Below are 27,636 nucleotides of genomic sequence, written 5' to 3'. Positions count from 1 at the left end.
ACTGGACCACCAGGGAAGTCCCCTCAAATATTTTTCAATGAATGAAAGAGGCAAATGATAATAAGAAAAAATCCCTAATGTCATTATCCAATATATGAAACAAAGAGGTTTGTGGGGGAAGATACTGAGTTCTCTAGTAAATATTTTGGGTTTGGAAATCCATGGAGATGTTTGGTCATCATCTAGAAATACTCTATTACAAAATTCTATTCCAGAGCTAAAGACAAAGAACTGGGAATCATCCAATTTCTGCACTTTTCTACAGGGAAATTTCTCTCTGCTAATTGTTGTCAGCATCTATCAGGATCACTGACAGAGCAATATCCCAACCAAACGGATTTTGGGTCTAAGTTCCATCAAAAGGAAAGTCTCTTCAGGAGGCTGAGGAATACCTAAGGGACTGCACCTACTGGACATCAAGCTGGGACATCTCTTTATACACATATGAATGGAGAGAGAGAGATTTATTATAAGAAATTGGCTCATGTGATTATAAAGGATGCTAAGTCTCAAGACCTGCAGTCTGCAAACTGGAGACCCAAGAGAGCTGATATTATAGTTCTAAGTCTGAGTATGGCAGGCTTAAGACCCAGGAAAAGCCAATGTTTCAGTTTGAGTCCAAAGTCAGGGAAAAAACCCCAATGTTCCAACTCAAAGACAGTCAAGTTGAAGGAATTCCCCTTTTTTGGTGGTAGGGACAGCCCTTTTGTTCTATTCAAGCCTTCAACTGTTAGGGTGAGGCCCACCACTTTAGGGAGAGCAATCTGCCTTTACTCAGTCTACAAATTCAAATATTAATTTCATCCAGAAGCATCATTACAGACATACCCAGAATAATGTCTGACCAAATGTCGGAGCACCCCATAGCCCAGTCAAACTGACACATAAAATTAATCATCACTGCATCTCAACCATACACAGCCAAGGAGTCTAGATCAGTAGCTTTCAAACTCTATCTCAGAGCCTCAAGAATAAAGCACTGACCGAGAGAGAACAGATATATTAAAAACAACCAAAAACAAAACCTTGGGGGAGTGCCTATATTTAGAAACTAGACAAGGAAAACAATTCAAAGATTACAGGAGGAAAACTAGGAAGTAGATTTAACTACGGCAATACGAGAGAAGTTTCAAGAAAGGAACGTGGTCAATTGTTGCAAATGAAGCAATAAGGATGGACAGTGAGTATGGTCACTAGATTGGCAATTAGTATTCATACTACCAGAAACAAGTTTCTGCAATATGGTAGGAACAAGAGAGGATGTTGAGGGACTGGAAAAGCAGTAAGTACAAATTCCACTTTGAAGAATAATCGTAAAAAATACTTTGGGGAGACAGGAACAAGAAAAGAGGTGAAAGAGTTAAGTTCGGGAAAAGAGAAGGAATATCTCTTCCCTCCAAACCAGAAAGAAGAGGCAAATAAATCTGAGGTGGGCAAGTGCATACAAAGAATAACCATAACTTCACTATTTAAAAAAAAAAAAAAAAGGTAATTGGAAAGGAAGAAGTAAAATTGTCACTGTTTGCATATGACATATGATACAGAGAAAATCCTAAAGATGCCACCAAAAAACTGTTAGACCTAATAAATGAATTCAGTAGGATACAAAATTGATATATAGAAATCTGTTGTATTTCTATACACTAACAAGAACTGGCAGAAGGAGAAATTAAGAAAACAATCCCATTTACAGTTGTGTCAAAAATATTATAATAAAATACCTAGGAATAAATCTAACCAATACAGGTAAAAGACCTGTACTCGGGAAACTATAAGATACCAATGAAAGAAAGTGAAGATGACACAAGTGGAAATATATACTGTATTCATGGATTGGAAGAATTAATATTGTTAAAATGGTCATAATACACAAAGCAATCTACAGATTCAATACAATCCTTAACAAAATACCAATGGCAGGACTTCCCTGGCAGTCCAGTGGTTAAGACTCTGAGCTTCCACTGCAGGTGGCACAGATTCGATCCCTGCTCAGGGAACTAAGATCCCGCATGCTGTGCAGCGCAGTCAAAAAAAAAAAAAAAAAACCAAAGGCATTCTTTACAGAACTAGAACAAACAATTCTAAAATGTGTGTGGAAACACAAAAGACCCCCCCAATAGTCAAAACAATCCTGAGAAAGAACAACAAAACTGGAGGTATCATGCTCCCTGATTTCAAACTACCCTACAAAGCTACAGTAATCAAAACAGTATGGTACCAGCACAAAACCAGAAACATCAATTAATGGACCAGAACAGACAGCCCAGAAATAAACCCACACTTACATGGTGAATTAACCTATGACAAAGGAGGCAAGAATATATAATGGGGAAAAGGATAGCCTCTTCAAGAAATGGTGCTGGGAAAACTGGACAGCTACATGAAAAAGGATCAAACTGGACTTTCTCTCACCATATACACAACTAAATTCAAAATAAATTAAAGACTTAAACGTAAGACCTGAAACCATAAAACTTCTGGAAGAAATCAGGCAGTATGCTCTTTGACATCAATCTTAGCAACATTTTTTTGAATATGTCTCCTTAGGCAAGGGAAACAAAAGCAAAAATAAATAAATGGTACTACACCAAACTAAAAAGCTTTTGTACAGCAAAGCAAACATCAACAAAATGAACAGGTGGTCTACTGAACGGGAGAAGATATTTGTAAAGGATACAGCTGATAAGGGGTTAATATTCAAAATATACAAAGAACTCATACAACTCAATATCAAAAAAACAATTTGGTTTAAAAAATGGCATTTTTCAAAAGAAGGTATAGTGGCCAACAGACACATGAAAAGATGCTTAACATCACTAATCAGCAGGGAAATGCAAATCAAAACCACAATGAAGTATCACCTCACACCTGTCAGAATGGCTATTGTCAAAGAGACAACAAATAACAAGTGCTGGTGAGGATGTGGAGAAAAGGGTACCCTAGTGCACTGCTGGCAGGATGTAAATTGATACAGCCACTATGGAAAACAGTATTTTTTTCCACAAAAAATTAAAAATAGAACTACCATATGATCCAGCAATTCCACTTTTGGGTATTTTTCTGAGGAAAACAGAAACAGTAATTTGACAAGATACATGCACCCCTATGTTCACTGCAGCATTATTTACAACAGCCAAGATATGGAAGCAACCTAAGTGTCTACTGACAGATGAATGGATAAAGAAGATGTGGTATATACATACAATGGAATATTACTCAACCATTAAAAAAGAAAAGAAACCTCACCATTTGGGACAACATGGATGGACCTAGAGGTTATTATACTAACTGAAATAAGTCAGACAGAGAAATACCGTATGATTTCATTTATATGTGAAACCTAAGAAGCAATACAAATGAATAAATATAACAAAACAGAAACAGGTTCATAGATATAAAGAACAGAGGGGAGGGACTTCCCTGGTGGTCCAGTGGGTAAGACTCCATGCTCCCAGTGCAGGGGGCCCAGGTTCGATCCCTGGTCGGGGAACTAGATCCTGCATGCATGCTGCAACTAACACTTTGTATGCCACAACTAAGAAGTCCACATGCCACAACTAAGTCCCAGCACAGCCTAAATAAATAAATATGTTTTTTAAAAAAAGAAGAAGAAAAAGAACAGAGGGGAGGTCAGGGGTGGGGGTTGGGAGTGGGGGAATGAAATAGGTGAAGGAAATTAAGTGGTACAAACTTCCAGTTACTAAATAAATGAGTCATGGGGATAAATGTAAAGCATGAGGAATACTGTCAATAATATTGTAATAACTTTGCATAGTGACAAATGGTAACTAAACTTACCATGGTGATCATTTTGTAATGTACAGAAATGCCAAGTCACTAAATTATGTTGTGCACCTGGAACTAACAGTGCTGTAGGTCAATTATAATTCAATTTTTTAAAAAGGTAGTGAGGTCAAGGAGAGGTGGAAAGGGTAAATTAAGGGTTTAAGGAAAGTGATGCAGGTTTGCAATAATTCACAAAAACTTATCAGTGCATACTCTATAAAGCAGTTATAAGAATATGGGAGGGCCTTCCCTGGTGGCGCAATGGTTGAGAATATGCCTGCTAATGCAGGGGACACGGGTTTGAGCCCTGGTCTGGGAGGATCCTCCCACATGCTGCAGAGCAATTAGGCCCGTGAGCCACAACTACTGAGCCCTGCACGTCTGGAGCTTGTGCTCCGCAACTAGAGAGGCCGCGACAGAGAGAGGCCCGCGCACCGCGATGAAGAGTGGCCCCCGCTTGCCGCAACTAGAGAAAGCCCTCGCACAGAAATGAAGACCCAACACAGCCAAAAATTAATTAATTAAAAAAAAATGAAACCATGTCCAAAAAAAAAAGAATATGGGAAAGCTTTACACCTAAACAAGTCCCAGGTTCATGCCATCTTACCCCAGAAATTAGATGGAACACCAAGTTTTCAATAAATGTATTTTAAGCATTAAATATAAACATATCAGCTGCTTTTCAGAACAAAGTTGGTTACTTCGTTACCAAAATTTTATAGAGACTTCAGTAATCTACTCAACTAATGTACTATATTCAGCTAGACAATGAAAAACCACATTTTATTCAACTTTACCTCTTCTTTAAAATTAACGTTAGACATTGTGCTAATGGGGATATACATGTTTATAGTGTTAATATAATCAACTTTTAGAAAAAGTCAATAGCCACAGAACTTTGCAAAACCATTTCTATGAAAATAATTTCATTCACTACTAAAATCTTTGGGATCTATTCAAAGTAGCTAAATTATAGCTATTAACTAAAAGTGTGATTTAAACTTAAATTGCCAGAAGACAGTTTTAAGTACTATGCCTTTTCCTGGTTTTGAAAACAAAAATTTGAACTAAAGTATTTAGATTATTATGAACAAAAGACACTAGAAGGAAATAGGAAGTAAGACTGCTGAGTGAGAAGAAAAATACCCTTCAGAGTTTTTACCACAAAGCATAAAATTCTTACAGGAAATGAACACTTAAGTATGTAAAGTAATTATAAAGAATAGGCACTGCAATCTTATTTCCCAACAAAAAATATGAACCTCAGGGAAAAGTTTTTAAATAGAGATGAATGGTGTGTGAAAAATTAAAAGTTCCACGCCAATGTTTGTGTCACAGACTTCTTAAATCAGCCTATTATTAGTGTTCTGTTTACCTCCCCCTTTTGGTCTAAATCAAACCAAACTTTATCTTCTTGTACACAAACAAAATGGTGAAATTTTAGTGTTAATAAAAGGGCTTAGAACTTTTCTTTGAAAATAAAAATCCTTTTATAGCATTTGTAACAAGTGCACACTAAACCTCTGATTAAAGACCTCCAATAACTATGCATTGACCACCTGAGAGGAACCATTACCAAATGGCTATTTATAAGTTCCTTTATTGATATTTAACCGTATATATGCCTCTGAGTTTTATTCCCCATTGGTCCTTGTTCTACTTTTTGGGACAATGAATTTTAAAACTAAGTTACTAAACTGAATTTCTCAATTCATAGAGGAAAAATATAAACAAATAGGATTTGCGTAATTTTAAGCTTTCTATGAAAGGTTATTTTAACTTTTACACCTGCTACCACTTGTCTATTAAAATCTAGCACAGGGCTTCCCTGGTGGCGCAGTGGTTGAGAGTCCGCATGCCGATGCAGGGGACACGGGTTCGTGCCCCGGTCCGGGAAGATCCCACATGCCGCAGAGCAGCTGGGCCCATGAGCCATGGCCGCTGAGCCTGCGCGTCCGGAGCCTGTGCTCCGCAATGGGAGAGGCCACAACAGTGAGAGGCCCGCGTACCGCAAAAACAAAAACAAAATCTAGCACAACGTAACATGTAATTTGCACAAAGCAATGCACTTAATGTACTGGAAAACTTAGAACATAACTATTTCACCTTTGTTTTACAAGAATACCATGATTTTCAGGTATTCTACTTCCTGAACTGCTTTGAGAACCTATGTCCCAAACATAAAACTTTAAAAGAAAAAAAGTCAACTTCCTCTTTTACAGGGCAACTTTCCAAACTTTAAATATTATTCCTGAAAGGGTCTCAGAAATTACCTAGTCCACCTAACTTTATATTATAGATGAAGAAACTCAGATTCAGAGTGTGAATTAGCTCCAATTAATATTCGCTTCTTCAGGCAAAATATCTCCAATCTTTTCAACAGTTCCTTAAATAGCATAGCTTCTAGATCCTGAACACTGTAGTCTTCTCAAGACACACTCTAGTCTACCACTGGTCCCTTTTAGAATGTGGTGCTCAAACATAATTATTACATGGGGTTTTAAAAGAGCAGAGGGGACTTCCCTGGTGGCGCAGTGGTTAAGAATCCGCCTGCCAATGCAGGGGACACGGGTTCGAGCCCTGGTCCGGGAAGATCCCACATGCCACGGAGCAACTAAGCCCATGTGCCACAACTACTGAGCCTGCACTCTAGAGCCCGCGAGCCACAACTACTGAGCCTGCGTGCCTAGAGCCCGTGCTCTGCAACAAAAGAAACCACCGCAATGAGAAGCCCGAGCACCACAACGAAGGATAGCCCCCGCTAGCCGCAACTAGAGAAAGCCCGTGCACAGCAACGAAGACCCAAAGCAGCTAAAAATAAATAAATAAATTTATTAAAAAATAAAAAAAATAAAAGAGCAGAGTATAACAGAATGATCAACAACTACATACCTCCTCAGCCATGCCACAGTTAAACTCCTTTAAGGAGCCTAAGCCACCTCAATTCAGACACTGTGCCATTTAGTAAAGCTACTGATGTACACTGTAGTAATCTAGCTCCCGTCTCTGATTGATCAGCTGATCAAGTCATGTTATTTTTGCTTACCTGGCTTTGACTCATGTCTCTCGCAACCAATTTGATTACTCCTTGATCCTTCCCCCTGTACTTTAAACAAAATCTAAGAACATGTTTCTGCTAAAACTTGCCTAGAAGCCTAATTCCTAGAGTTTGAACAAGCAGTAATTCTCTGCAACTCCCATGTGATCTGATTTCCCAGATCCTGTTAGGGGAATTCTTTTCTTATCTTTAGGAAACTACCTATCCTCATCAGTCCTGCAAGATGATTTCTGAAAGTACCCCAAATAGGGAAAATATCAAGATGATACTGTGACAAATATTAAAAATGAGTAGGAAAAGATGTATGCAGAGAGACAATGAAAGGGATGTAAGTGAGTATCACAGCCCTGCCCCCACCAAAGGAAAGGGTGGAGAAAACATCGGTTGAACCAGAAGTGACCAGTCTAAACTACAGAGGGCAACAGGGAAAGGAAGCAAGTGTTTTGCAGCAAAAGCACTGGCAATCTATGCCACAGGTTTTAAGTTACAAACAAACTGAGGAAGAAAATATTAATTGGAGATAAGTCACCCTCTGGATCTAAGTTTCTTCATTCATGAAATAAAGTTGGTTAGACTAGATAACTGTGGTTATCATCTTAAATATCTCTAAAATACGAGTTCATTTAACTAATTATAATACCATTATTACATGAAAAAATTAATAATTCCTTAACTTCTTCACATTTCAGTTTCTTCAACTGTGAAATAGGTATGGGTCACTCTGATCTCACAGGATTCTTAGGAACTCTCTATTGTCTCAGTGATTATAAAAAAAGAGTTCAGTTTGAACATTTACAGCACAGATAAAAAGCATGTAGCTCTTAGGTTCTGAGTCCAGTCTTGGATCACTGATAGCAAGTAATTCTGGTAGACCCAGAAACCTCAACTTGTTTAAGATGATAACCAGAGTTCACCTGGAATGGTAATTTCAGCTCATCTGGAATAATCTATTTCCCTTAGTGAATAAATGAATTTCCACTGCTGGGAAAGTTAGAATTAGAGATACAGAGATAATGAAATAAACCAAAGTCATTTATAAATATTTTATTAAATTCAAGATAATCTATGTATTGTGGCTACAATGCATATATTGTAGAGGTGCAAATGCATACCCATGAAGGTGTGATGCAAGGAGCAGGAGGATTATTTGAAAGTGACCTGGATGCTCACTCTGGGTTGCCTGGACAATCAGGGGCTCTGCCTTCTACCAATGGGAGGGCTGAGCCTAAACTCAGCTCCCTTTAGGACCAGGGGCTTCTTTTTCCCTGATAGCAGAGACTGCAACTTTCCCTAGCTCCTGAGATCTCCAGTTACTGGCAGCTGCCCTTCCCAAACTACTTCTGATACCCCTAATCCAGACTACATGGTGTCAAACACCATGCCCTCATGCTAAATCCATAAAAAGGAGATCCACAGTTAGAGAGGGATCTCTCTATTGGAACACTGACCCAAATGTGAATCCGGCAGTAACCTGGCCTGAGCAGGATGGGAGGATCAGGGGGACCAGTGTCTTCCTTTAAAAAAAAAAAAAAAAAAAAAAAATGAGGTAAAGTTCATAGAACATAAAAACTGCCATATCAACCATTTAAAAATGTACAATTTGTTGGCTCACAGTACATTCATAATGGTATGTGACCATCACCACTATGGTAAGAACACTGAAATGTTCTAATTCCAGAACACTTTCATCACCCCCCCAAAAAGATCCCTGTACCCATTAAGCAACCATTCCCCATTCCCTCTTTCCTCCAACCGCCCCCAACAAACACTAATCTGCTTTCTTTCTCTGTGGATTTGCCTTTTCTGGACATATCATATAAATTGAACCATACATGTTTTTTTGTGTCTGGCTTCTTTCACTTACAATGTTTTCAAGGTTCATCCATGTTGCAGCATATATCAGGGCTTCATTCCTTTGTATGGGTGAATAATATTCCATTGTACAGACATACCGCTTTTGCTTTTACCCATTCATCAGCTGATGGACATTTTGGGTTGTTTCACTTTTTGGCTATTATGAATAAAGCTATGAACAGCCCAATTTTTAAAATGGCCAATGACAAATAGACATTTCTTCGAAAAAGATACAGAAGTGGCCAATAATCATATGAAAAGATACTCAACACCACTAGTCAACAGAGAAATCCAAATCAAAATCACAATGAGATATCACTTCACATCCATCAGAATGGCTATAATCCAAAAAAACTGTCAAATAACAAGTGTTGGCAAGCATGTGAAGAAACTGGAACTCTCATACATTGCTGGGGGGAATGTAAAATGATGCAGCCACTATGGAAAAGAGTTTGCTGGTTCCTCAAAAAGCTAAGCATAGAATAACCAGCAGCTCCACTACTAGGTATAAGCCCCCCGCCCACACTTCCTGATTTGGCTTAAAGTTTTCCCTTCTCCTTTCAAATACTTTAGGAAATGACTGTTATTTGTAAATACAAAGACAAAAATCATGACAAGATGACATAGAATATTAAGAGTAAATAATATGACATTAGAATAAATATTTATGATTCCAATTTAAACTGTGAAATTAACCTGTGACTTTTAAATTGAAAGGTGTTAAGAAATTCTGTTCCTAAATTTGTAAACAGTACTGAAAAGCTTAAGAGACCTTAATAACAGGTATTTTTTAGTGGGGAGCTGTAGTCAAAATACATTTGGAAAACACTGCACTGGTTAAGATTTTTCTGGGTTCTGATTGTGTTATCCAAAGAAATCCTCATCCTTTTTTCTTAACCTTCTTAATATCTGCTTTTTTCTCCCAAGACATCTAAAATGGTTTTTAAGAATCAACAATTCAACATAAACCCATCCAAATCATGCAAAATTTGCTTATCCTCCCCTAAATGCTAGTTGAATCTCAGTGCCTAAACAGTAGCCAAATGCTGATCTAATTAGCTGAATGATATGATTCACATTAAGGTAAGAATGAGGCTTAAACATTCCTAGAATCCACAGATACCATAAGAGCAAAATACAAATCTTCAGTGGTATACTATCTATGGAAAGGAAAAGTCTAAACCCTGCTGCCTCTCTTCTAAGAGAAGACATCCTGTCCCAGGCACCCTTAACTAATTTTTCCAGACAGTAAGACTATATGAACTCAGCAACTATGCTATATAGACTACAGTTCTTTTCTTCACTAATATCAATACAGGTGTTTAAAGAGAGTCCTTTAAATGGCTTTTCTCCCATCTCTCTGGGGCCTTCCTTCCTTCCTTCCTCCCTCCCTCACTTCCTTCCTTCCCTCCTCCCTCCCTCCCTTTCTTCTACTCATTCATTCATTCATGGTTAAAAACAACAAAACAATATACATGAGAATTTCTATAATGGGATTAAAAACCAAAATTCCTTATTTACCCTGAAAAATAAAGGCAATAAGGAAAAGAAAGTAGGACTACATATAATGAATGGACAAGGAGAGACAGATAAAAATTATTTTTAATGCCTATCAGTGAAAGCCAGATCCTTGATTATAGGTTTTCAAAATCCACAATCCTAGAAAAGATAATATTAATAGTAAGCAATTTTTCAATCTGCCTGGGACTTCCCTGGTGGCGCAGTGGTTAAGAATCTGCAGGGGACACGGGTTCAATCCCAGGTCTGGGAAGATCCCACATGCCGCAGAGCAACTACGCCCACAAGACACAACTACTGAACCCTCATGCTGCAACTACTGAAGCCCACACGCCCTAGAGCCTGCGCACCACAACTACTTAGCCCATGAGCCGCAACTACCGAAGCCCGTGCACTCTAGGGCCCACATGCCACAACTACTGAGCCCACACATTGCAACTACTGAAGCCTGCGTGCCTAGAGCCCATGCTCTGCAACAAGAGAAGCCATCACAATGAGAAGCCTGTGCACTGTGACAAAGAGTAGTCCCTGCTCACCGCAACTAGAGAAAGCCCACATGCAGCAACAAAGACCCACCACAGCCAAAATATTTTTTTTTAATTTTTAATTTAAAAAGAATTTTATCAATTTGCCTAAACACATTTAATCCTTTTCCACACAATCTAACATTCACAGTATACTTAAGAAAACAAGATTCAACATAAAAAACATTTCTTTTACCAAATAAATTATGTACACAAATATGAATTCTCTGTTACACTAAGTTTGAGAAGTGAGTAAGAAAAGACTATACCTGAGATATTTGGCCCTGGACTTTTGTAGGCTGAGTTGTTCGAATATTTAAAGACTGGCTTCTTGTTACTGTTGCCCCAGAAAGAGATTTTCCATTCACCTTTCTTTCAAGGTGACAACTTGCTGGTGATCTCTCTTCAAGAAGAACAGCATCCCAAGGATCGTCTGCTAGCAAACCTGGTATATTTTTCTCTTCTTCATGGTCCAATACCTCTACACTGTCCACCTTAGGCTTACTTAGAGGATCCAAGTCTAACCAGTCAAACTTACTGATATCTTCAGACTTTGGAGACACCTGTAGATTGCTGATAGTAGATTTTGAATTTGTTATCTCCAAATCAGTCCTTGCTTTTCCATTTTTTAAAAATTCTGATGTACTAGCTATTTTGTCAAACAGCTTTGCCATGTCAGGACTGACTACTGGACGATAGATAGGTAAGCTTCCTTGTGGATGAAAGGGTGTGGTGGGTGTTAAAGGATATGAAAAATATGGAGACTGTCCTGGAAGTCTTAAATATATAGGTTCTGTGGATGGAAAAGTAGGCATTCTTGGATTGAAGCCATTTTGGAATACAGTCTGTTTACTACTGTAAGTTGACTGGTAAACAGAAGGTAAAGAGTAACTGGAAGGCCCAGATAATCCAGGTGGCCACTGTCCTCTCTGAATAGCAGGTCTAAGATACAGCTGTGCTGAAAATGAAGGGCTCAGAACAGGAGTAACTGGCAATACAGGTGTTTTTCTAGTCTCGAAACTGTCATCCAGCAATAGTTTCTCAAGTTCAGCTTGGGTAAGCTTTTCTACATCAATATCTACTGCTCTTTTTTGGGTATCTGATTCAGGAAACACCATGAGATCATAATCCTGTTTGCTATAAACTTGTGCTTTTTGTCTGGTGCTGCTTGACCACTCATAGCCTCTCTGGTTATCGGTCACCCGTCTATCCTTTTGCAGTTTTGCTAAAGCCTCTGCTTCCATCTGTAATGCTTCTTCTTTGCCCACATCTTTTGTTCTTGTTGGTTCCAGATGTGAAGATGAACACTGCTTAAACCCATTGTTGTTGGATATCTGAGCCATGTCCACTTAAAAGACCAAACCTTCTCCAATCTATTTTTTTTCTTGTAGCTTCCAAAATAGCAAGACCTGCACGTAAAAATAAATATAACACTCGATTAGATTTTTAAAACACAAATTTGTTTTGTTTGTAACCTACCACATATGATTTAGGATTTAATGCCACTTACAAACATAACACGAAATGAAATGAAATAGGGAAAATCTTGGTGAAGGAACACTTTTAAAACACCTTATACACTGTTGGGTTAAGAGACATGTTTAGACATACATGACTTTATCCCATTCCCTGACCTAACAGGAAAGCTAACACAGTAAATGAACTCAAGAAGCTGTCACTTCAGTTGTCACACTGGCTGCCATTAACCAGTTGCACTTCTGGCAGAATTCTTGGCATAAAATGGCTTAAGTGCTAGTCACAAATTTTCAAGAGTTCAGACACGGTTTACTGTTATGCAAATAGCAAGTCAAAATGGTTTCAATCATTTACTATTTGTAAAATTGCTCAAAAGCCAATTAGCAATAAAAGTATTCAACACCTAGTAAATAAAATCAAGTAACTATTATTTTATCAAATCATCATATAAAAAATTAAGGGCTTATAATATTCTAGAAATTTAAAAAATGTATACTGTAACATAGATTAGAATAATGTAAGTGTTAAGGCTATAAGAAACTGTAATACTGCACTCAAAGGTTAAATTATGGCTGAATCTGTCACATAGTTCTGATCACACTTCTAATTATCTGCAGTTAAATCAATAGTTATGATACTAGAATTTCTCCTTTTCCAATTGCTAAAGTATCTATTCATAAACTAGAAGATAGTTTAGTAAACTTTCTCATGATCAGTTAATAAACATTTATAGTCCTCTATTTAAAATAAACACTTAATTCAGATCAAGACTACCCTATGAAGCAAAATGACCAATTAAAGGGTTAGTTATCTACTGTGCAACAGAGGGCATATTTCCTGCTTCTAATCAATATGATACAGGGATTAAATGTGGGTTCTGGAGTCATATCACCTTTATTTATGATGCTGTAAGGCCTTGGGCAAGTGATAACTTTTCCACATGCCTAGTTTCCTAACTTTTAAAATACGAGAAAGTATCTATTTCCTAAATTACAAAGGATTAAAAATGAAACAATGCAACTAAAAGTGTCTATCATTGGCCTTAAGCATAAGCATTAAATAAATGGCATCTACTGTTTATCTGATCTGATTTGAGATACACCTAGTTTGAATATAAAGCAAGAGAGCTCCTGTTTACATCCTTTTTCTAGTACAGTGCTTATCTACAATATGCGCTCAATAAATGCTTAATGAAAGTATGTAGGGAAATGTCCAAAGTGAACTCAAATTAATGTAACACAAATGAAAATCCTAAGTGTTGAGGTATACTAAATGAAAAAGTTATTAGTGATGACATGAAGAAAGGCAGTCAAGAAAGACATCACCTGCAATTCTTTTATACAACGACAGTTGAGTTTCTGAGGCATTTCACTGAAAAGCTATTCCAAATTTTTCCCTTCCCTGGCAGGCTGCAAAACTAGGTATGATGTACACTTAAAGTCTGTACACGTCACTGTATATAAATGTTTTGTGAAAAGAAAAAACGGAATACTGACTTGCCAAATATGCATGAAGTACTTAGAGAAAAGTACTAACATCTACAATTTATTTTGAAATGCATCAAAAATAAGATAAATTGATAGAGGGATGATACATGGATAAATAATGATAAAACAAGTATAGGAAAATGTTAATAGTAGAATCTAGGTGGTAGATATGTGGGTGTTCACTTTGAAATTCTTTCAGCTTGGCCTCATGACTGAAAGTTTTCACAATAAAATGTTGGGTGGGGGGGAATGGGTACAAATTCTTCCCATTCCCGTATATACAGCCGCTCTGCAATGCAACTTTGTTGTTCCTCCCATAAAGAGGTGGGGTCTATTTCTCTACTTGATCTCAGTCGGCCTTGTGACTTGCTTTGACCAACAGAACGTGAAAGAATTGACATTGTGAGAGTTCTAAGCCTATCATAAGAGGCCCAACTGCTTCAGCTCTTCCTTACCTGAGTGCAGCCACTGCCATGTAAATGCTCACACAGGATGAGAGAGCACAAAGAGAAAGAGATCCAGCCAACAGCCAGCATCAACCACCAAGCATGTGAGTGCAGACACCATCTTAGACCATCTGTCCACAGTTGAGATGACCACAGCCACCTGAGTGACCCAAGGCAAGACCAGCAGAAGAAACCACCCAGCTTGAGTTCAAGTCAAACTGCTAACCCACAAAATCATTTTGGAATGGAATAGATAACTGATACACCTTTTCTTCTTACTTTTAGAAAACAAAACTGAAGCCACTTACATATTTAATACAAAATTTCTGTTTTAACCTCCACAGTTACCACTACTACCTTCCTTCACACATCCTCAGAGAATGAATAGCCCCTTTTCCTTTCTAAGGATGCCCCCTCCACTTATATCCTTAATCCTATTGAATTCCCCTTCTTCATCAATGACTGCCTCCTTTGTATTATCAATTTCTCCTTTACTTGCTTCTGCTCCTCTACCATAAAAATGCTCAAGTTTTCTCCATACTGAGGGTAAAAAAATCTGAACACTCCCCTTTAGACTCCAGTAGCTTTCAATTTAATTTTCTCCTTTCACTGCCAAACTTCTTGAATGAGTGACCTAGAAAGTCCTTTCTTTACTTACTCTGCCTTAGAAAAATTCTACTTGTCCTTCAGGGCCCAATTCAAAATACAGTCTCCTGTCTGAGGCTTTACTTAAGCAGCTCCTACCAGAATTTATCTTTTTAGCTCAACTAAAAATTTTTATCTTTACTTTGTATGCTGTTTTTGCATGCTCAGCATCCTTTCTTCTGGTAGTAGAATCTATAACTTTTGGATACCACTTGTCTTTCTTTTGTTTCATCTACTTTGAATTAAGCTGGACTATCCTTACTCCCGCTTGACCCTACCCCAATTCCAGAAGATCCAAGTCTGGCCAGAGCTAACTACAGAATTTCTGGAACTATTTGGAAAAGAAGCTTATCATTGAGGTTGCTAAGCTGATAGGATGTAAGGCTGGAGCTGTTTTGGCCATCTTTGCCACCGCTTGAGGAGATATTACCTGAGAATGAACCCAAGCCAGAAGAAAGCAGAGCTAAGATAAATTAGATAAATTCTAGCTATTACATTAAACATCTGGATCCAACCCATGTCTAAGGCCAGTCTTTTCATTTATGTAAGCCAATAAATCTCTCTCCTTGCGTAAGCCAGTTTAAAATTACTTTTTTCCATGATAATCAAAAGTATTTTGATTAACACAATCTCTACCCAGACAGACTAGAATAAGCTTCTTAAGCAGGGAAGCCTAGTTTGTTCATTTTTTTCTTCCCCACTACATTTAAAAGCACCTTGCTTAATAAATATGGAACTTAATTTAATTAACATGTGTTTTAACAGGAGGGAATGAAGGCTATTGGAGTCTTGGAGAAGGGACTTCAGATGGCACAAGAGTATGGATATATGACAAGAGAAATGAGTCATTTCATTTGTGGTGTTTTTATACATATTGGTGATGTTTTTATACATCACCAATACATTTGCTTGCTCTATCCCTAGTTCCAACTCAAAGTAGTATATGCTAAAGTAAACACAACTCTAAGTAGCCAGTAACAGCTGTCTGTTAGCAGCTAAATACCATATTTTAAAGTTTTGGGCCTTAAAAAAATACCGTATTTTAGTTTCCCAAAAGATTATTATGCATGTATACTCAGATAATAATAAAGGACTTAAACAGTTGTCCAAAAGTAACCCTGTGCCTGAGCTATTTTTCTAAGGCTGCTGCACTGACATGCTCCATTAATTTTTGAAAATAAAACTTCACTTGATGACAAACATTTAGCAGGAAATAACTTCCAACATGCTCATTCAAAATGAAATGTTCCATGCTAATGTTCGCCCAATTCAAGCAGGGAAAGACAATATAACTTGTTTTTGAATGATGATTGTATACCATCTGCCAAAAATTTCCCAACATAAAGGAACTCAGTGCAGATCACAAGGCTGTAGCTGCTTTAAAATTCTTCAAAAGAGGTCAATTAAACTATTCAGTTAAACTTTTGGATACCATTTGCAAACCCAAGTGAATTAATTTAAAAGCTCTTGGCTTCTTCTAACATTAATTTACAATTTAAATTTAAATCTCAGACAAAAATAAAACAAGTCAGTCCTGCTACCCATCTAAATGTTTTCTGATCTTAAAATTCAAGAACCTAAGAAAACGGAAAAACAATTATTTGAGTTCAACAATATTCTCCTTTAAAATGAAAATGAATCTCAAAGAAAAATAAATTATGGTACCTCCATGGATTGAATATTATGCCACTACTAAAAATAAAATTATGAAGACTGCAGTTAAATGTTTGTTAAAACTCTAAAAAATATCTACATCTCTCTATCTATACATAGACCTGTGTTTGGAGATATATAGATACTATATGCCAAAAATTGCATATATTTTGCAAAAATTGCATATATTTTCAAAAATTGCAAAATATTTTAACTAATTTAATCCTCACAAATTCTATTAAGTAGCTACTATTATTATCTCTAGTATATAAACATATAATCTGCCCAAGCTCATAGCAGCTAGCAAGTGGTGAAATTAGGACCCAAATTCAGGCAGTGCTAATTCACTACAATATATTTTTATGTTAACAGTTATGTGGAATCAATAAGTGTCTAGACATATCTTATCCTTTATAAATACCAACTTTCTTCCTCAATCCTAGGGTTATTTCTGTCTGCATTAATAAATTTTCTTTTAATTCTATCATGAAGTAGTTAATACTGCTATTTAGCTATAATATGTATCAATTTATCAGTTAATTATCACCAGATGACTAGCAAATTTATAATTTCACTGCAGGCATGAATTCTTATTTTATTTACCCTCTACTCTCAAACTTATACTACAGTTGTTGAATGAATGCATAATGCATCAATGACTAGAGAACTTAAGACACCATTTCTTTTATCAGAGAAACTAAACTCTGAAACAAACAGACTGAAAGAACTCATTTATTAATAATTCAACTAAAACTGAAAAATCACGTGGTTGAGTTTAGAATAAACTAGTGGTGGGACTTCCCTGGTGGTCCAGTGGTTAAGAATCCACCTTCCAGTGCAGGGGACGAGGGTTCCATACCTGGTCGAGGAACTAAGATCCCACATGCCACGGAGCAACTAAGCCTGCGTGCTCTAAAGCCCGCTTGCCACAGCTAGAGAGCCCGCATGCCTCAACTACTGAGCCCATGCACCACAACTAGAGAGCCCAAGCACTGCAGCTACTGAGCCCACATGCCACAATGAAAGATCCTGAATGCCACGACGAAGATCTCATGTGCTGCAACTAAGACCCAACACAGCCAAATAAATACCTAAAAAAACAAACAAACAAGAAGTGGGAGAAAATTATCTTGAAAACTAGGAGGGAGAGAGGTGGCAACAGAAAAGTAAAAATAGGAGAGAGGGGCTCCATCTGTGCTTAAAAACAAACAGACAGACAAACTGCATTAGAAAAGCATATTCTATCTCTAATTGATTCATGGAGGGGGAAAGAACTCACATGACCAAAATAATAATAATAATCAAGTACATTGTTATTAGGCACTATACAAATCTGTCAAAAAGACAAAAAAGAAGAATGTCCAGGTTTTGGATGAGATTAGGTTAGAGCAGCATTGTTCAACAGAAATAGAATGCAAGTCACATAGAAATTTAAATTTTTTTACAGCTACATTAATAGAAACAGATGAAATTAATTTTAATAATAAACTTGTTTAATCCAATATATCCAAAATATTATAAAGAGGTAATTAATGTAAAAAAATGAATGGGATACTGTACTTTCACTTTTTTATACTAAGTCTTCAAAATCTGGTATATATTTTACACTAACCACATTTCAACTTAGACTAGCCACACACCAAGTGCTCAACACAAAGGTGGCTAGTGGACAACACAAGGTTAGACTTTATGAGGAAAGAAACAAAAAGCACGGTGAACAAGCATCATTACTTTCTGGATGGTAAGGAAAAGTTTATTTTACCAAAAGTTACCCCATCCCTTAAGTCAATAACATATCTCAATTGCCCATTAGTTATCTTTCAGAAGAAAATTTTTATTTTTTTATGCCCCATAGATAACATACAACCTTTTAACAAAGGCCTTATCATCCCTTGTAACTTTTGTATTTTTAAAGTACATAACTTCCAATTAATCTTTTTAAAACATTTATTTATTTGGCTGTGCCAGGTCTTAGCTGCACCATGCAGGATCTTCGTTGCAGCAGGCGGGATCTTCAGTTGTGGCATGCGGGATCTTTTAGTTGTTGCACATGGGATCTTTAGTTGCGGCATGCAAACTCTTAGTTGTGGCATGAGGGATCTAGTTCCCTGATCAGGGATTGAACCCGGGGCCCCTTGCATTGGGAGTGCAGAGTCTTAGCCACTGGACCACCAGGGAAGTCCCTCCAATTAATTTTTACAATTAGAAAACTGTTAACATTTCATAGAGAAATGTTTCACAATCGACCACACAGGATAAATTACAAAGAGATTAAATATTTAACTGTTAAAAAAAGAATCATAAAACCAAAGAAACAGAGAATTCCTACATAACACCAGCATAAAAAAGGCTGCTGTAATGTGATTCAAAAACCTAGAAGCCATAAGAGAATTCAAGTACATAAACATTTTAAAAAATAACTTTTGTTTGGCAAACAAGCACCACTGAATTTATTCATTTCCTCAGTAAATATTCATTGGGTGTATATTATGAATCAGGCACTGTTCTAGGTGCTGAAAAGTAAAATAAAAATAACTTGACTATTAAAAATGTCAATGAAAAAACAAACTGGGGAAAAACATTTGCTACTCATATCACAGAGAAAGAACTTATTTTAGTAATATATAACATAAAGCCCATAAAGGAAAACAACCCTATGGAAAGATGGACAAAGAGTTTGAATAAGCAATTCACAAAAGACGTAAAGACACTTACCTTTACTCATGTTGAGGCAATAGCAGTTTCAAAGTTATACTAAACCTAATTTTATACTAAACTGATAATAAACACACAGATAAAGGAAAAAAATATTCATCATACCAAAATTTGCTGGATACATGCAACAGTAGATAAAGGAAAATTTAGTTTTAAATGATGCTAGAAAACTGGAAAGGTTGAAAACTTAATGGACTAAGCATCCATCTCATGAAAGTAGAAAAGTAACACCAAAATAAAAGTAGAAGAAAGGGAATAAAGACCACAGAAGAAATTAAGTGGCATAAAAAATATATATATATATACAACAGAGGGATTCCCTGGCAGTCCAGTGGTTAGGACTCCAAGCTTCCACTGCAGGAGGCCCCAAGTTTGGGGAACTAAGATTCTGTAAGCCATGTGGTGCAGCAAACAAACAAACAAACAAACAAACAACAACCCCAAAGCAAAGCAAAGCAAAACAAAAAACAAAACACCAAAAATATACAACAGAGAAGATCAACAAAACTGAAAGTTGGTTCTTTTGAAAACACTAAGAAGATATCTTGTGATGCTGATCAAGAAGAAAATAAGACAGGAATAAACAATACCAAGGGACTTCCCTGGTGTCACAGTGGTTAAGAATCCACCTGCCAATGCAGGCGACACAGGTTCGAGCCCTGGTCCAGGAAGATCCCACATGCCACAGAGCAACTAAGCCCCTGTGCCACAACTACTGAGCCCGTGTGCCACAACTACTGAAGCTCGTGCGCCTAGAGCCCGTGCTCTGCAACAAGAGAAGCCACTGCAATGAGAAGCCTACACACCTCAAGAGTACTCGCTGCAACTAGAGAAAGCCCACACGCAGCAACAAAGACCCAATGCAACCAAAAAATAAATAAATAAATATATTTATCTTTTAAAAAAACAATATCAAGAATAAAAAAGGGACATCCAACACATGCAGCAGACATTAGAAAGATAACGAGGATATTATTAAGTTTAACCAAATAAATTTTAAAATGTAGACAAATTCCTAGAGGACAGTAACTTACTGAAACTGACTCAAATAGAAAATATAAAGTTAAATAATCTTATAACCATTAAAGAAATTGAATTAGTTGCCAAAAATTTTTTCATCAAAGAAAACTGCAAGGCCAGATGTCTTCACTGGCTTCATATAATAAACAATAACAACCTTTCACAAACCCTTCCAGAGAACAGACAAGAAGGTATGTTCCCCAAACATTTTATAAAATTACTCTAACTTTGATAACAAAACCAGGCAAGGATGAGACAAGAAAATTATAAACCAATCTTACTCATGAACATAAACACAAAAAGTTCTAAACAAAATAACAGCAAACCGGGCTTCCCTGGTGGCGCAGTGGTTGAGAGTCCGCCTGCCGATGCAGGGGACACAGGTTCGTGCCCGGGGCCAGGAGGATCCCACATGCCACACAGCAGCTGGGCCTGTGAGCCATGGCCGCTGGGCCTGCGCGTCCGGAGCCTGTGCTCCGCAATGGGAGAGGCCACAACAGTGAGAGGCCCGCGTACCGCAAAAAAATAAAATAAAATAAAATAAATAAAAATAACAGCAAACCAAACTTAGTAGTAAATACAAAATGCAATTTACCACATCAATAATTAAAGAATTAAATTAGGAAAAGCATATATTCACCTCAACAGATATTCTTAGCCAACTATGAACAGAAGGGAAGTTCCTTATTTGGTAAGTATCAACAAAAATCACAATTAATTGTAAAACCTTTAAAGCTTTCCCTCTATGAACAAAAACCAGGATGCCCACCACCATTTTTATTCAACATTTTATAGACTCCTAGACAGCACAGAAATGCAAGAAAAAGAAATAAGAGCTAGGATCACGTAGGAAGAAACAACATTACATACAGATAAAGTAAAAACTCCAAAGAATATGCAGATAATTAACAGAATTACATGCCAGAGTTCAGCAAGATTGCTGGATATGATACAGAAATCAATTATATTTCCATATACCCGCAAGGAATAGTTAGAAAAAGCAGTCTTCAAAAAAGCAATATTTACACTAACACATTCAAACACATGAAATCCACCAACTAATAATACATGTAATAAAAAATTCTGGGGCTTCCCTGGTGGCGCAGTGGTTAGGAGTCCACCTGCCAATGCAGGAGACACAGGTTCGAGCCCTGGTCCAGGAAGATCCCACATGCCACAGAGCAACTAAGCCCGTGTACCACAACTACTGAGCCTGTGCTCTAGAGCCCACGAGCCACAACTACTGAGCCCACGTGCCACAACTACTGAGCCCGCACTCCTATAGCCCGTGCTCCACAGCAAGAGAAGCCACCGCAATGAGAAGCCAGCACACTGCAACGAAGAGTGGCCCCCACTCGCCGCAACTAGAGAAAGCCCACGTGCAGCAACGAAGACCCAACGCAGCCAAAAATAAAAATAAACAAAATAAATTAAAAAAAAAACCACAGTAAGATACCACAACACACATATAACCCTGGGGAAAAAAATTAAATCTTATAATATTAAGTGATAAGAATATGAAACAATGGGAAAATCTAAGTTGGTACAACTGTTTCAGAAAACACAGATCAGGGACTTCCCTGGTTGTCCAGTGATTAAGAATCCGCCTTCCAATTCAGGGGATGCAGGTTCGATCCCTGGTATGGGAACTAAGATTCCCACATGCCGCGGGGCAATTAAGCATGCTTGTTGCAACTACTGAACCCATGTGTTCTGGAGCCAGCTTGCCACAACTAGAGAGAATCCCGCATGCCGCGACGAAGAGCCCACATGCCACAACAAAGGATCCCACATACCACAACTAAGACTTGACACAGCCAAAAATAATAAATAAATAAATATTAAAAAAAGAAAGAGGGGCTTCCCTGGTGGCGCAGTGGTTGAGAGTCTGCCTGCCAATGCAGGGGACACGGGTTCGAGCCCTGGTCTGGGAAGATTCCACATGCAGCAGAGCAACTAGGCCCGTGAGCCACAACTACTGAGCCTGCGCATATGGAGCCTGTGCTCCGCAGCAAGAGAGGCCGTGACAGTGAGAGGCCCGCGCACCACGATGAAGAGTGGCCCCTGCTTGCCGCAACTAGAGAAAGCCCTGGCACAGAAACGAAGGCCCAACACAGCCAAAAATGAATAAATAAATAAATAAATATTTTTTAAAAAAAGAAAGAAAACATGGATCATATATAGAAAAATTGAAGATACCCTTACTTTATGGCCCAGCAATTACATTCCATTGTATATACCCTAGAGAAATTCATGCATATGTGCACAAAATATGTACATAAGAACCTTCAAATAACATTGCACATATTACCCCAAATAGGAAATAACCCTAATCTTCACCTGTCCAAACATGGATGAAGGAGAATACGTTGATGGTCTGTTTCTACACACATCACTTCTGACACCAAATGTACGGGTTTTTCCACACCAACAACCAGTTCTCCAACTCTCCCAGACACCAAATGGATGTTCACAATTCAATTCAATTCAGACACTACCCAGAGTTAATGTCAGACTCCACAGGTTAACAGGCACAGTCCCTCAAGACTGCTCTCACTGCAGATGCCAGTCTCAAGTACTGGATACCCAGGTTACCCACACTTCTGTCCAACTTGGGTTCAAATCAGGGGCTCCCAGGATCCCACCTCAGGTTTGATAATTCGCTAGTAAGGTTCACAGAACACATGAAAATAGCTTACTTACCATTACCAGTTTATTATAGAGTAAACAAGTCAGGAACAACCAATGAAAGAAATGTATAGGGCAAAGTTGGGGGTGGGAAAATGCTCGGAGGTTCCATGGCTTCCCTGAAGTACCACCCCTCCCAGCACCCCAGTGTGTTCACTAACCTGGAAGCTCCCTGAAACCCATCATTTAAGAGTTTTTACAGAGATTTTATTATATAGGCATGGTTGATTAAAACACTAGTCATTGATTAAAAAGAATGAAATAATGCCATTTGCAGTAACATGGATGGACCTAGAAATTGTCATACTGAGTGAAGTAAGTCAGAGAGAGAAAGAGAAATATCACATGATATCCTTATATGTAGAATCTAAAAAGAAATGATACAAATGAACTTATTTATAAAACAGAAACAGACTCACTGACCTAGAGAACAAACTTATGGTTACCGGGGGGAAGGGTGGAGGGAAAGTTAGGGAGTTTGGCATCAACTGTATACTCTCCTGTATTTAAAATGGATAACCAACAAGGACCTACTGTATAGCACAGGGAACTCTGCTCAATGTTATGTGGCAGCCTGGCTGGGAGAGCAGTTTGGGAGAGAATGGATACATGTATACGTATGGCTGAGTCGCTCTGCCATGCACTGAAACTATCATTGTTAATCGGCTATATTCCAGGGACTTCCCTGGTGGTCCAGTGGTTAAGACTCCACGCTCCCAATGCAGGGAGCCCGGGTTCAATCCCTGGTCAGGGAATGAGGATCCCACATGAGGCAACTAAGAGTTCACATACCACAACTAAAGATCCTGCATGCCACAACTAAGACAGGGCGCAACTAAATAAATATTTTTTAAAAATCAGCTATATTCAAATATAAAATAACAAGTTTTTTTTAAAAAGTTTTTACGGAGATTTTATTACATAGGTATGGCTGATTAAATCACTGGTCATTGATTAGCTCAATCTCTAGCTCCTCTCCCTTCCCCAGAGGTCAGGGGGTAGGGTTCAAAGTTCCAAACCTGCAGTCACACCTTGGTCTTTCTGGCAACCAGCCCTCATCCAGAAACTATCTAGGGATCCCAGACAACAGTCATCTTATTAGCATACAAAAAGACAATGGTCTGGAGATTCCAAGAGTTTTAGGAGTTGTATGACAGGAACCAGGGACAAAGACCAAATGTTCATTTATTATATTATAGTTCATTCAATGGAATTCTGTACATCAATGCCAATGAACGAATTAGAACCATAAAAAATGGCTAAAACTTAGAAACATAATGTTAAGCAAATGGAGAGACAAAAATACATACAACGATTCCATTCACATAAAGTTCAAAACATGAAAAACTAAACTACATTGTTTAAGAATGCTTACATAATGGTATAACTTCAAAGAAAAGGAAAGGATTATCAAAAGTTAGGATAGTGGTTACTCATGGAGGGAGGAGAGATTTATGGTAAGGGAGAAGTACACTGGGGACTTCTGGAATACCAGCAACATTCTAGTTTCTAACATTGCAACTGGTTACACAAGTGCTGGTTTTACAATTATTTGTTAAACAATCATATACGATTTATGCACTTTTTTCTGTGTTATTTCACAATAAAAAAGAATCCCACATATTTTAAATACATTTTCATGTCTATATTATACATGGTATGTGAAAAATAAAGAACATCTGCATTACGAATAGTATGTGGGGTTTTTTCTTACCCACACATGGCAAATTATGTGAACACAAGAAGTTCAACTTTTTAGTGATGCCGTAAAAAAATACAAGAGCTATACTGTCCTTTGTCATTTGCCAATCTATAGGCTAAATTAAGGACACTGCCCTAACTCATTAAGGGATATGGGGAAAGCGTTAAGACTGTAAAAGAAAACAACAAACTATAAAATATGGTTTTTCAAATTTTCACCATCTGTGAACCACTTAATGGGCATTGCACATAACATGATCAATTTATGTAAAAAAATATACACTGCATTTAAAAACACAAGTAAAACATTTAAAAATGAATAGTAAGATATTCCTATCACTGAGATAGATGACTGCACACTCTCACCATTGTATGTATACTCAGTTTATTTATTTTGCTTCTTATTTGAATTAAATTAGAAAATCTTAATTCAATTATAGCTTGTCAGGAAGGCAGCAATGTTTGGTAGTGGCTCTATGACAGTGGTCCCCAACCTTTTTGGCACCAGGGACCACTTTCCTGGAAGACAATTTTTCCACGGACGGGGGTGGGGCGATGGGAGGGTAGGGAATGGTTCAGGCGGTAATGCGAGTGATGGGGAGTGATGGGGAGCAATGCGGAGTGGCAGATGAAGCTTCGCTCCCTCACCCACCACTCACCTCCTGCTGTGCAGCCCGGTTCTTAACAGGCCACGGACCGGTACTAGTCCGCGGCCTGGGGGTTGGGCACCCCTGCTCTATGAGATAGCTACGGATATGTACATAAAATCTTAGAGGCGTTACCTTCAAATATTTCTGAATTTGAGCATTTCTTCATTGTATTCCTGCTACCATCCTAGACCAACCATCATCTCTTGCCTGGATTAGTGAAATAGCCTCCCAATCTGTCTCCAGCACCCCTCCGTCCTGCCCCTTCACACTATTCTCAACACAGCAGCCAGAGTGATATTGAAAAAGATCATCTCACCCCTATGCTCAGAACTTGCAACAGCACCTATCTCAGAGAAAAGATAAAATCCTTACAATAGTCCACGAGGCACTCTAATATCTGGTCCCCTATTTCTTCTCTCCTGTAACTCTCCTCTCTGCTACTGTCACACGAGCCTCCTTGTTCCTCAAATACATCATGTTTCTCACTCAGAGGCTTTGCTCTTCTGTTTTCTCTGACTGGACTGTTCTTCCCCTGGATAGCTGAATGACTCGCTTTCTCGCCTCCTTCAAGTCTTTATTGAGAAGGTAACGTATGAGTAAAGTCCTCCCTGATAACCTAGTTATAACCACAACTTTCTCTGACTCAACTGCCTATGCACTTTACTTATTTTCTTCTTAGCATGCAGTACCATCCAAAATACTGTATATTTTACTTATTTATTTTATTGTCTATGTTTCCCCACTAGACTATAAAATTCATGAAGCTGGGATTTATCTGTTGGGTTCACCCTTGTATCCCCAAGCACCTAGAACAGTCCTGGAACAAGGAGGAAGCAGTTCTTCACTGTGGAGTGTCTTCGGTATTCTGTAACATACTCAAGAGTACACAAAAATAGACTCGAAATTAATATTTTAACCTAAGAGATACAACAGATTTTTAATCCACTCTTGTTGCATTCATTTTCATTTAAAGTACTCAGAAATCATCTTAAATGTGCCAAATAATAAACCATTAATTTCATTCTCTGAGGGAAGAAAATCATGTGTATATATTTTCAGAACGGTTCTTCAGAGCCACATGTTTTTTAGACAGACTGAAACACATTACCATTTTAAGTACTTGTGGGAAATACAGTTCATCTCTACTTGCTAATTTAAGATACTGGCCTTGGTGGCTCAGTGATTGAGAGTCCGCCTGCCGATGCAGGGGACACGGGTTCATGCCCCGGTCCGGGAAGATCCCACATGCCGCGGAGCGGCTGGGCCCGTGAGCCATGGCCGCTGAGCCTGTGTGTCCGGAGCCTGTGCTCCGCAACAGGAGAGGCCACAACAGTGAGAGGCCCGCCGTACTGGAATGAATGAATGAATAAATAAATAAATAAATAAAATACTGGCCTTGGGCTCAACAGAGCGATTTGGCTAGAGAGGAACCTTCTTATCTATGCAAAACTAAAGAACTGAATAAAGTCATAAAAGTAGAGACTGAACTGGGATAATGTATAGAGCAAAGAGAGAAAAAAAGAAATCAGGAGGGCCACAAATACTTAAACAGGAAACAAAAGGTCAAAGGAAAACAACAGATAAGTATAAAGACTGGTAACAGAAATAAGGAAATAGGATGTCCTAAAATGGAGATGTCACTATTGTCAGAAACTACAGAGATGACACAGGATGAGGACTGAAAAAACTCTAGATTTAAGACCTCATTTGTGATTATTTTAATAACTTTACTGAGATCTAATTAACTTATTATAAATTCATCCACTTAAAGCATACAATTTAGTTGTTTTTGGTATATTCAGAATTGTGTGACTGCTACCAGATTTCAGAACATTCTCATCACCCCCCAAAGTAACTCTACCCATTAGCAGTCACTCCTCATTCCCCACCCCCAGACCCTCATTAGTGATTTACATAAGTATAGAAAACTGAAAAAGTAAGGAATTAGAAGTAAAAAGGGCATATTCTTTGACAGTAAAAGGAACTAGGTAGACAGGAGGAGGTGTCAGGAATGGCTGTTTAAAATGGGAAAGGATTTCAACATGTGGTAGGTTGAAGAGAAGGATTCAGGGCACAAAGACTGAAAGGCACAAGAGACAGGAGATAAATACTAGCTCAGATACTGGGTAGTGTTGAAAAAGAGAATCAGAAGCATAGTTGGAAGGGTCTGACTTGGAAAGGAAGAGAAACCTTAGGAGACTGAGGTGATAGAGGTAAGAAACTACTAAGTCAATAACTAAAAAGGGAGGACTGGGAAGAGCCAATGATGAAAAGCAGATTTACCTTTTCTTTTTAATATAAATTTATTTATTTATCTATTTATTTTTGGCTGCGTTGGGTCTTTTTTGCTGTGCGCGGGCTTTCTCTAGTTGCGGCGAGCGGGGGCTACTCTTCGTTGTGGTGCGTGGGCTCTAG

The 27,636-nt window shown here is 38.1% G+C and overlaps 1 protein-coding gene across 9 annotated transcripts in view; it reads right to left on the bottom strand.

The window, feature by feature from the left end:
* Positions 1–27,636, bottom strand: part of PIK3C2A (phosphatidylinositol-4-phosphate 3-kinase catalytic subunit type 2 alpha) — a 104,594-nt gene that overhangs the window by 63,437 nt on the left and 13,521 nt on the right. For 7 of the 9 annotated variants that reach the window (XR_016393814.1, XM_089915093.1, XM_089915092.1 and 4 more), the window contains exons 2-3: positions 11,010–12,149; positions 8,293–8,358 (exon numbers count right to left, since the gene is read on the bottom strand). Coding sequence is in view for 8 of the 9 variants with exons in the window: in XM_089915093.1 (XP_089771219.1) it covers positions 8,293–8,358; positions 11,010–12,083 (1,140 nt within the window). In the remaining variant the exon portion in view is untranslated. The remainder of the gene's footprint in view (positions 1–8,292; positions 8,359–11,009; positions 12,150–27,636) is intronic. The other 2 variants (XM_089915089.1, XM_022555805.2) reach the window with 1 other exon arrangement.

The sequence above is a fragment of the Delphinapterus leucas genome, chromosome 7 (genome assembly GCF_059928025.1).
Source record: "Delphinapterus leucas isolate spDelLeu-1000000601 "Yukka" chromosome 7, BTC_Dleu_Yukka2, whole genome shotgun sequence".
NCBI lineage: Eukaryota > Metazoa > Chordata > Mammalia > Artiodactyla > Monodontidae > Delphinapterus > Delphinapterus leucas.
The sequence above is the reverse complement of the archived record's forward strand: the minus strand, read 5'-3'. Positions and strand labels throughout refer to the sequence as shown.